Source organism: Andrographis paniculata, unplaced genomic scaffold, assembly GCF_009805555.1.
Source record: "Andrographis paniculata isolate CXL003 unplaced genomic scaffold, ASM980555v1 Contig10END, whole genome shotgun sequence".
Taxonomy (NCBI): Eukaryota; Viridiplantae; Streptophyta; class Magnoliopsida; order Lamiales; family Acanthaceae; genus Andrographis; species Andrographis paniculata.
Window position 1 is genome coordinate 903,054 of NW_026137380.1, and position 11,117 is coordinate 914,170.

The 11,117-nt window shown below is 33.5% G+C and overlaps 1 protein-coding gene across 1 annotated transcript; it reads right to left on the reverse strand.

Annotated features, from left to right (window-relative positions):
- Positions 1–3,582: 3,582 nt before the first annotated feature.
- On the reverse strand, positions 3,583–4,518 carry LOC127262304 (uncharacterized). Its single transcript, XM_051290973.1, has one exon. The coding sequence runs from the start codon at positions 4,452–4,454 to the stop codon at positions 3,882–3,884; it is 573 nt and encodes a 190-aa protein (XP_051146930.1). The 5' UTR covers positions 4,455–4,518; the 3' UTR covers positions 3,583–3,881.
- Between the last annotated feature and the right edge of the window lie 6,599 nt (positions 4,519–11,117).

The following is an 11,117-nucleotide window of genomic DNA, read 5'->3' on the forward strand; positions in this document are numbered from 1 at the left end:
TCAAATGTTGGTGAAATGGGCACCATGGATAAAGTTGAGAAACTCTGAAAATACAAATTTCAACATCTTTTATCATTCCGTAACTGAAACTACAAAAAATAGAGGTCAACGGTAAATTGTATAGCAGCTATCTGCCCTCCAGGTATTGCTTTCTGATTCACTCCCATGGTGATAAAAGTACAATAGGGAAATAGTTTCTGCTTGATCAGAAGGCTAGACCTTTCCATCATAAATCAGATTGACCACAAGGTCATGTATTGCAGTAAGAAAGACTAACAATAAACCTAAAATAAGCACTTCCTCAAATCAAGGTCCCAAACTCCATGAGCTGCTTCACTTAGAAACTTTGGATACAAATTCAAGATCTTTTATTCATTCCAAAACTGAAAAGGGTGCAAAAGAAAGGTCAACAGTAAATAATTTAGTGATTGCCTCCCCTCAGGGTATTGCATTCTGATTCACTTACATTCAACAAACACAATAAGAGAAAAGATTCTGCAAAATCAGAAGGCCTAACTGTGCCATATCAGATTGAAAATAACATAGTAACGTGCAGTACAGCAAGATTAATGGTGTAAAAAATCCACAAAATAAATCACTTAAGCTCAGCACCTCAGAATCAAAGGCCCAAACTCCATGAGCTGTTCCACTTTAAGAGGTCTGCTTTTCAACCAACTCCTAGCGCTCAGAGTGGCTATATGCATAATCTCCTACATGAAAGTTTAATCACTCCGAGTGGTTCTCACTTCATTAAGAAATCAGTGTAAGGTGACTTTAGTGACTGTGATGCAATTTATTCCTGTAGCACCTGGATTCCCCTGACCTTCACTCTGGCAGATATAGTGGTTGTAGTGTGGATGACCTAGCCGTTCACATCAAGATCCATGCTCAAACTTTAAAGTCTGTAAGTATTTCACAGAAGGAAATCACAAGAATATAGACACCTAAGACAATTACATTGTTTCTTCTACAGCAAAGAAACTTTATCCATTCATATTACACCTTTAATGTTCAGAAAGGCCAAGTGCTTATGAGGGACATTGATAACTTACAGCTAATCCTGTGTAGCCACGCAAGTGGAACCTCTGTAATTTAAGTCTTACTTAAGGTAGTCTCCAATCATGACAAATCCATAAGAACATAAAGTTTGTTTGCTTCGGATTTTTTTTCCCAAATGTATTATTCTTCAATCGCCAAATTTTGCTCTAAAAACATGACATCCAACACACATTTTCTACTCAACAATCAAAATATAACATCCAACCGCTATTTCACCTATAAAATATCAAAACCCAAATTTACAAAAACACAAAAAACCTCAAGTAAGCAAATCTAACATCCAACTACTATGTCATCTTACAAAGATCAAAACCCAAAAATAAAAAATAAAAAAACACAAAAAACCTCAAGTAAGCAAACCCAAACATCACAACATCTATGCCATAGGTGCTATTTCTGAATAGAAAGAAAAGGATCGAATATGCCATCAATAAGAAATACCAACAATTTTCTGAGACCAGCAATGAACTTGAAAATACTTCCAAGTTGCAACCAAGATTTGCAACTAATTCTTAGCCAAGGACATGACTTCTAATAGCAGGATCTAATATATTAGACAACCAGATAATATTTATGAAAACCACATACTCCCATCCAATGGGTATGTGGAAGTGTTAGCAAGCTGAACAAAAGAGAACCAATTTACACAGCATGATAGGGTTCAAAAGAACAACCATTTGATGAAAAATTCAAACGGAAAAACAGAAAGAAGGAAAAATATATATCTGTATATATATAGAAAGAAAGGAAGAAAGAAAGCACTGAAAGGGTATAAAACGCATGCAATATCAAAATAATTTATGTACAACATATGGGAAAAGGCAAACAAGCATTAACACAGAGCGGACTATAGTAAAAGAGAAGACCTATCGTGTTCAAGTACTAAGTCTTGTTTCATTCATTACACATAGTTAGTCAGTTACTTGCTTTTGCATTCACCCAATGCATTAAGACTTAGAAATCCATATTAGAACTGTGATACTGGAACTGAAATCAATGAGTTTGGCCCTTTGGACAAATAGTCAAATACTAACTATCACATGATGCAATGATATTTATTTATTAAGTGTTATTAAGCATAAGCATATTATATTCTACTTAACAGTGTCCTCGCTCCAAAAAGATTACCATCTAGTTCCTTGTTTCTTATCCCAAGACTCCCTGACACTCTATGACTGGTTTTCTAGTTTCCATGCAGATCTAGAGCTACATTACCCTCCAACACGAAATTTATTAGCATGAAAAGCTAAGTCAAGCTCCCTGTTCAGAATGGTACAAGTCCAAGGAACTCAATAATCCCTATGGAATTCCCCAAGCAACTTCACCTTGCTTGAGTGATCAACCACCACTGTGACTACTATAACCAGATTTCCCCAATATTCTAACTCAATAAACAGGACATAGAGCTAGTTGCCAAAAAAATGGTGCAATCAACATTTACAATTTTTGAACAGAAAGGCAGAAATTAGAAAGGAAAAAAAGAAAAGATTTTGTAAAGGGATAAGATTTCGACAGGTAACTCGATTTATGGAACATCATAAATGCAAGTGAATACACCATCAAGAGGAAGGATAGTCCTGCAAGCTTAGAGCTTTAAAGGAAACAGGGCAGTTGATTTCTTAACACGAACTGCACAGTAGTCATTTTAACTGTCCGTGGCATTGATTGAAGTGATCACTTCATCTTATAAAGTGATCTATCGTTTGTCCAAAAATTATCAGCCTGTATTTTAGGAAAATATATACTAATTATCATAATAATTACTGTTTTTGTGCTCCTAGAAGCTCAATAATTCAATTTGGTATTATCACAATGTGTTGAATTAGAAGAAGTATATTACAGCTAATATTATTATCATCACCATAACTTTTGCAAAAAAAGAAAATGTTTGCGATCTTCTACTATTTCAGCCATGAAATTGAAGTACAAGTTATTCGAGCAATCAGCTCTGGATTTCAGAAGTCTTCAAATCTATTATAGTTAGTTCAGAATAAAGAAACTCTAAACTTCAGAAACACCACGTGTTGCCGTTTCCCCCTCAGAGCAATATATTTCTTCTCTACACCTAAAAAATTATGTTAGGATTGCTTCAAATTGCAACAAGGGTAACTACAACATCTGAAATTTAAGATATAAATTACACATGCAAAATTAATATGTTCTATCACATACCCCCAGCATCTGCATGCTTATCTAATAGCAAAATGGATAGTTAATAACCTTCTAGTTCCTGCAAATAAACAAATGTAACAAAGATCAATCCGGTAGTCTTTTGAGTACATTGATATTATTGACCTTAAATAATCATTTGAACGGCCTCAACACATTATTTCTTTGCCACCACCTGAATTTACTCCTACAACAGAATGTCAAGGAATCATGACTTATCTTAAAACTTGATGCCTTTTCCTTCATCTGTTAGTGCAACCAAACAACTAATTTGTACAATTCAAATCTTGTTTGCTAATAATTTAACAAGATAAAGTTGAATAAAACTAAATAACTAAACAAGAATCAAGCTAAGATTCCCAAAGTCTAATTCCAATTCCATAATGAAAATCACGACGGCATACAAAGGTAGAGCAATCGCCACATCAAACACATGAAAGATAAAGAAAATTGCCTAGGTGATCATATCTAGCAAGATTTGCAGCTTAAGAAAGGAAAGCCCCCATTAATGAATTCAGAAAGATCATGTCCGCCTTACAACACTACAACGATAGGTTTTCTTGTACACACTACTCCAGAGTCTCTGATAACCCAGTCGAATCAAAGGTACACAGTATCTCTCGACCTTTTCAAGCAACCCAAGAAAACTTGAATTAAGCATTGTTACCCACGTTGGAACCACCACCAATCCGAATCCCACGATGCACTTGATGTCGCCTTGTCCTGGAAGGCAAAATATTTCCCAGATCAATCTCAGCAAGCAGATCGTCCTCCATCTCACCCTCATCTTCATCTGACTGGCCGTTGTCCGAACTATCAGTTGAGTCGCCGTCCGTGTCGTCGTCCGAGTCGTCGGAATCATCGCACTCAAAGCCTGCAACCATCTTTCCCTTACCTTTATCGTAGGCCGTTATCACCTTTGCTGCTCTATCGAGGATTTCTGGATCCTCATGCCCATCCTCGTCTTGTTCCACATTATAGTCTTCATCGTCTTCCTCCTCCACGTCGGCATTGACTATCTGGAGCTCCTCCGGCTCCGGCGGATTTTCATGACTGACGTGCGGACCGGCGCCGTTTTCCTCTGTGGGGATTTCAACTTTCTGCTTCTTTTTGAGGTCGGCTCCTTCCTTGCCTTCCTCCGGCGTAGCAGTGGTGATGATCGGGAGATCGAGCTTCCGCTTCTCGGGGAGTTGATGGCCTTCATCGACAGTTTTCACGTCCGCCATTGATGCGCAGGTTCGGAGTTAGGGTTTTTGGTTCCCCTTTCTTTGGTGGGTGCGTTTATATAAGCACTGTATTTTCCTTTTAATACTTCTTCCAAATTTATTTCCTTTTTAATTCCTCCCTTAATTTTATTATATTATTAATTTTATGATAGTTAACAAATTAATAAAATATTAACTTTCACTAATATATTTTTTTTTTATTTATTTTAATTTTTAATTAACTATTTTTATATTATATTTTTTTAATAAAATATTTATTTTTTAAAATTTTTAAGTTCAAATTAAACTAATTTTAATGTACTGAAGAGAAAGTACTATAGTATTTAATTACTACTCCTATTATTTCTACCAAATTTATTTTTATTATTACTATATTTGAAAATGATAAAAAAAAATAAAAATTAATATTATTACATTCTTATTTGTTTTTATTATTTTATTACATTCTACTCATCAACTCCAAATTGACAAATTTTTGTAAACGGAAAAAATATATATATAAAATATACATATATCTATTTTATAAATATATATATATTTAAAAAAAACATTTAAAAAAAAATACATTCACAAACAAAAACAAGGAAAATTATTCCTTTTAAAATTTTTAATAAAAATATATTATTTTTAAAATTTATATTCTTTTGTTTCCAAAATTTGCTTTTGTGTATATAACAAATTTTTTGTTTAATATTTTGATTTAAAAAATTTTTTTATATAAAATATAAAAATATTGTCGTTAATATAAAAATAATAATTTATTTTAAATATTAATTTTACGAAAAAATAAAATATATATAGTAAAAATAATGTTGAAAAAAAATTAGGGAAACACATATAATGTTTTTAATATTATGATTATATTTACCATTAATATAAATTAAGATAGAAAGACAAAAATATTTTTATTTTATCATATTTCTCTATATACTACATAAAAAGTAATTTATGTTATATAATTTGCCATTTTAAGTATTTACGGAATTATAATAATTTTATGGTTTGAATTCAAAATATTTCAAGAATTTTATTTATTACATTTAATTAAATAATATTATCGTTGTTGACGTATATTTTCAACAATAAAAAAGTTAAATTCAAAAATAGGAAACTATCTTTGAATTTGATATTTTTAGCGCCTGAGATCTAAACACCGTACGGTACAGAAAATAAACTAGAAAATAAAAATACAGACTGGAAAATAAAGTAGTGATCCCCAAAAAGCAATTCTCTTGAATTTGATGTCAGATTGAAGATGCCTTCTCCAGAAAAATCCAAATCCTTAAATATTTTTTTGAAGAAAACGCTTGGAATCGTCGTCTGGTGGGTTACAGCAACCGCCCACTAATTCCTCCTTCAATGACACGTGTCTTCAACCGTCTGGCAAACCGCATACCCAGCCAACCAATCCAGAGACCAACTGATCGCCAGACCAAACGACTCCTTAGCCGTCCCATCAAGCGACCACCATCTGGTCTCTTGTCCGACCTCGTATCGTCCGTCTCATTCTTCTTCGTTCGACCTCACTTGAGCCAACCTCCGCATCAGCCGCCCTCCGTCTTCGCCCGACTTTAATTGGTCCGACCACAGACCAACCGACTACAGACCATCCGACCGCAAACCAACCGACGGCCGTATTAGCCGACCTCCGTATCAGCCAACCGCTTTAGCAGCCGACTTCCCTATCAGCCGACCTCTGTAGCGGCCGACCTCCTTAGCAGCCGACCTTCAGACCGCCCGACCTCCGGACCAACAGACCTCCGCAGCAGCCGACCTCCGGACCAGCCAACATTTGTGCATATTTTCTCCTTTTCCCGCCCGACTTCGTGTCCTAATTTCCTTTAGGACCCTACTACCTTTATTTATTATTATTATTTTATTATTATTATTATTTTTTACGTAACAACATACCTCTCCTTCAAGACTCCTAAGCGTCACTCTTTGTGATGTTTAGGAGGTAGCAGGCCGTCATCCGAGGCCACGTCAGCCTCGGATTCGGCCTTCATCTTTCGAGGCTACGTTGGACCCGACCTCCATTTATCGTAGACTGGCGGTGGCCTGCTCGTTGTTCGACCTTGCACTACCATTTCGTCAACACCTCTCCTCTGACAGAAGCCGTGATCATTTTCTTTAAAAAATTATTCTAATCTCCCTGCCTTGGATGCTAAACTGGCCAGATCTTGAAAGTCGTGAGCCGTTAAAGCCTCCCGTAATGGTGCATGTATATTCCTAACCACCAAATTGGTCATTTCTTTTTCATTGATTATAGTAGGACAACGTCCTTTCATCAATCGCACCCTTTCGATAAATTGTGAGGCTGACTCTTCTAGATATTGTTTCAATTCCAACAAATCGGTAAGAGAAACAATTGGCAAAGGATTGAAGAATCTAGCATGGAATGTCATCTCTAAACCTTCCCAGGTTTGTATTTGCCCAGGTGGCAAAGTTACAAACCATGAAAAAGTTGTTCCGGTAAGAGACAAACCAAATAGTTGCAATTTATAAAAAGGGTTATTACCGACCTCTCTTAACTGTGTTGTGAACCGATCAACATGCTCTATGGTGGAGGATCCGTCTTCTCCTGAGAAAACATGAAAGTCTGGCGGTCGATAATTCCTCGGGAGAGGATACTCATTGATGATTCTCTCCGGAAATGGCCTTTGATACACCGGTCGGTTCACCGTTTGCGGGTTCATTCCGAAATGCACCCGCAAAACTTGAGCGATATCCTCCGGATCTATCCTAGGTGGAACAGAATCTTCCCTAGAGAAGGCTGGCTCGGCTGACATGGGATTATGAATCTGATCTCCCAATCTTTCTTCTCTGGGGATGGTTGGCTTGTCTTGGATCGAATTATGAGTCTGTCTCCCCAATCTCTCATTCGGCTGGGTATTATCAACCCTCGGTCCCAAAGTAACATTATTTGGGAAAGTTGGAGGAGTCTTCCCCATATCTGTTCAGTTGAAAGTTGTGACGTTTGGAAACGCATTGTCAACGTACGTTGGCCCTGCAAACGTTGATCTTGGAAAAGTCGTCTGAAAACGAGAATGTGACACGGCTGGAGGCATGTTTGGATACAGGGTGAATCTGGAGAACATTTGATCCAACATGTTATGCAGTAGATTTTGTTGTTCACACAACATGTTCTGCATAACCAAAGTTTGTTGATTGTTCAATTGTTGAACATAAGACAACCAATCGGTAGGTGGTTGAGGAATCTTCTCTGGATTTGGCATGAGGGGTGGTGAAATATTTTCTCCCACTGGTGCTGATGATGATTGAGGTTGTGAGTCTGTCATATTGATCTTTCTAATGATTCGGCCAGACCTCAGTCGTATGAAATTTTCTGTTGAATTAGGATCAGCAATCTTGTCTTTCTCCCACTGTGGTCGCCAATTTGTTGATGTATTTTTTCAACAATAAAAAAGTTAAATTCGAAAATAGGAAATTATCTTCGAATTTGATATTTTTAGCGTCTGATATTAGAAATCTCTAAACACTGTACGGTACAGAAAATAAACTGGAAAATAAAAATACATACTGGAAAATAAAGTGGTGATCCTCAAAAGCAATTCTTTTGAATTTGATGTCAGATTGAAGATGCCTTCTCCAGAAAAATCCAAATCCTTAAATATTCCTTGAAGAAAACGCTTAGAATCGTCGTCTGGTTAGTTACAACAACCGTCCACTAATCCCTCATTTAATGACACGTGTCTTCAACCGTCTGGCCAACCGCATACCCAGCCGACCAATCCAGAGACCAACTGATCGCCAAACCAAACGACTCCTTGGCCGCCCCATCAAGCGACCACCATCTGGTCTCATGTCCGACCTCGTATCGTCCGTCTCATTCTTCTTCGTCCGACCTCACTTGGGCCGACCTCCGCATCAGCCCCCCTCCGTCTTCGCCCAACTTTAATTGGTCCGACCACGAACCAACCGACTACAGACCATCCGACCGTAAACCAACCGACGGCCGTATCAGCCGACCTCCGTATCAGCCGACCGCTTTAGCAGCCGACTTCCCTATCAGCTGACCTCTGTAGCTGCCGACCTCCTTAGCAGCCGACCTCCGGACCAACAGACCTTTGCAGCAGCCGACCTCCGGACCAGCCGACCTTTGTGCATATTTTCTCTTTTTCCGTCCGACTTCATGTCCTAACTTCCTTTAGAACCCTGCTACCTTTATTTATTATTATTATTATTATTATTTTGTATGTAACAATTGCATTTACTATATCAAGATTTATACTAACAACCAATAAAAAAACACAATAAATATGCTAATGGTTACTAAGGGTATGTTTGTTTGACGTATGAATTTTGAGTTTGAATTTGAATAGTAAAATTTTAAATTTGAATAATTGTATGATGTGATATAAATAGGTGTTGATGTGATATTTTGAATGTAAAATTGATTTTTAGTATAATATAAAAAATGAAAAATATGTGTTTAATTTGATATTTTGGGGGGAAAAAAATAAAATGGACAATGTATTTAAAATCCAATCCCCAAACAAACACCCTAAAAAAAAGTTGTGGGGTTTTTGGCAAGTAAATTAGTTGACTTTTTCCGTTTATTCTAGTTTTTACTTAATTTTTTATTATTTAGATTTCATATTTTTTAAAAAATAATAAAAAAAAAATCTAACAAATATCATAAAATATTAGAAAATACTTTCAATTCAAATATATTTTTTATATAAAATAAATAAATATTTTACAAAATAAAAGTAAGAATATGTTTAAATTGAATTTTAAGTTTTCTTTCTTTTTTAACTAATTTTGGACAAACTTAAACACAAATGCATACGAAGTTTGTTCATTCTGAATTTTTCAAAGACACAATTACTAATAAATATTAGTAAAAAAGTATACGTTCTTCCGTTTAAAAAAGTATAATCTTATTGTGTTAGGCACGAAATTTAAGAAATATTGATATTATATTGGTAGTTAGTAAAAAATAAGGATATACGACTTTTTGTGTATATGAATATATTAGTGTAAAAAGTAGTGGTAATTGTGTAATAAAAATGAAAAAGTAAAAGTAGTTTTATGGTAATATTATTATTTATGAAAATAAAACTATTATTTTAAAACAAACAAAAATAATAAATATGAACTATTATTTTAAAATAAACAAAAATATATATTTGTTTTTGTGGGCTGAGATAATTCTTTATATACATTTTAATTTATATAAATATTTATTTAGAAATATACAAAAATTATTTAATGTCATTAAATCATTTATATATTTTTCAAAATCTCCTATTAACCAATCAATATGTACCCTCTGTTTTATAATAATAGTAATTTTTAATATTAGTAATATTTCCGTCTAACTTAATCTGTGAATTCTTTTTATTTCGATATGTTTCACATAATTTGTTCTTTTATTTTTTATTTATAATTATACACTTTAATTACATTTTAAAATTTATAATTTATAATATTTTTATTTTAATTAAATTATTTAATCATCTTAATTTTAATCTATAATTATTTATATTAAATCATATTTATTTATACTAATACACTTTCTAATTACTTAATACTAAAAACTACGTATTTAACCTAAAGTGGACAATTGTCAAACCCTTGTAGATCAAGCGGTGAGACGTCCCTTGCCTTGCTTTAAATGTCTCATTTATTTTTTAATGTTAAATAGTAAATGTGATCAATAAGGACAGATGTAATACTTATAAAATATTGAAACGGTATCCTTGTGATATTGACAAAAATAGAAAATATCACAATTCTTATAAGATGAGAAAATAATATTATATTCATTAAAATTCGTATCCGTCGTAACTCAAATGAAACATAAATTTTTTAAATGAATGTAGTATTTCATCCGTCTCTTTGAAAAGTTGTCATTTTCCATTTTCGTTCGTTTCAAAACAAAGTTGCTATTTCCTAATTTAGTAATTGTACTACATACGTAATATAATAAATACTATTACAATTTACGCTATATTACATAAATGTCGTTACTTTTATATTACACCATACTAATAAGGGTATTTTCGTCTTTTTCACTACAACATATTGTAATACTAATATTTAAAAATCTAAGTGTAAAAAATAAACAACAACCTTGCACCGGACGGAGGGAGTATTATATTCTACTAGAGTAAAAATTATATTCCCCCTATTTCAACTTGAATTACATTTTTTTATATTTTCGTTTTTCTCCTTCAAAATATTTATTTTCTATTATAATAAAAATAATAGTACACTAGTATTAAAATATATATTTTAAATTTTTATATAAATTATAAATATATCATTATACATTTAAATATTTTATATATAAAATAAAAATAAATTATCTTTCACTTTCACACAATAATAAAATATTATTATTATTTATTAACTTATTACAAAACCGCAAAACATCTTTTTAAATTGAGATTGAAAGAATACTTTTTTTTAATAAATTTTTTTTTTTTAAATTAATATATTACACATCATTATTTGTTATCTTCTATATTATCTACATAATTCTTTATGCCTAATAATTAAAAAAAAAATTCAAATCAAAACACAAAAACAAACAAACCCTACTTTACAAAAAATAAAAATAAAAATAAAAACAGCCAAACAGACCTTTCCTAACGGTTTTGCAAAAGGGATTACTCCTCATTTCTTCCAACGTGG

What these genes read in the sequence shown, in the direction of transcription:
- LOC127262304 (XM_051290973.1), bottom strand. Translation starts at nt 4,454, where the DNA reads ATGGCGGACGTGAAAACTGTCGATGAAGGCCATCAACTCCCCGAGAAG.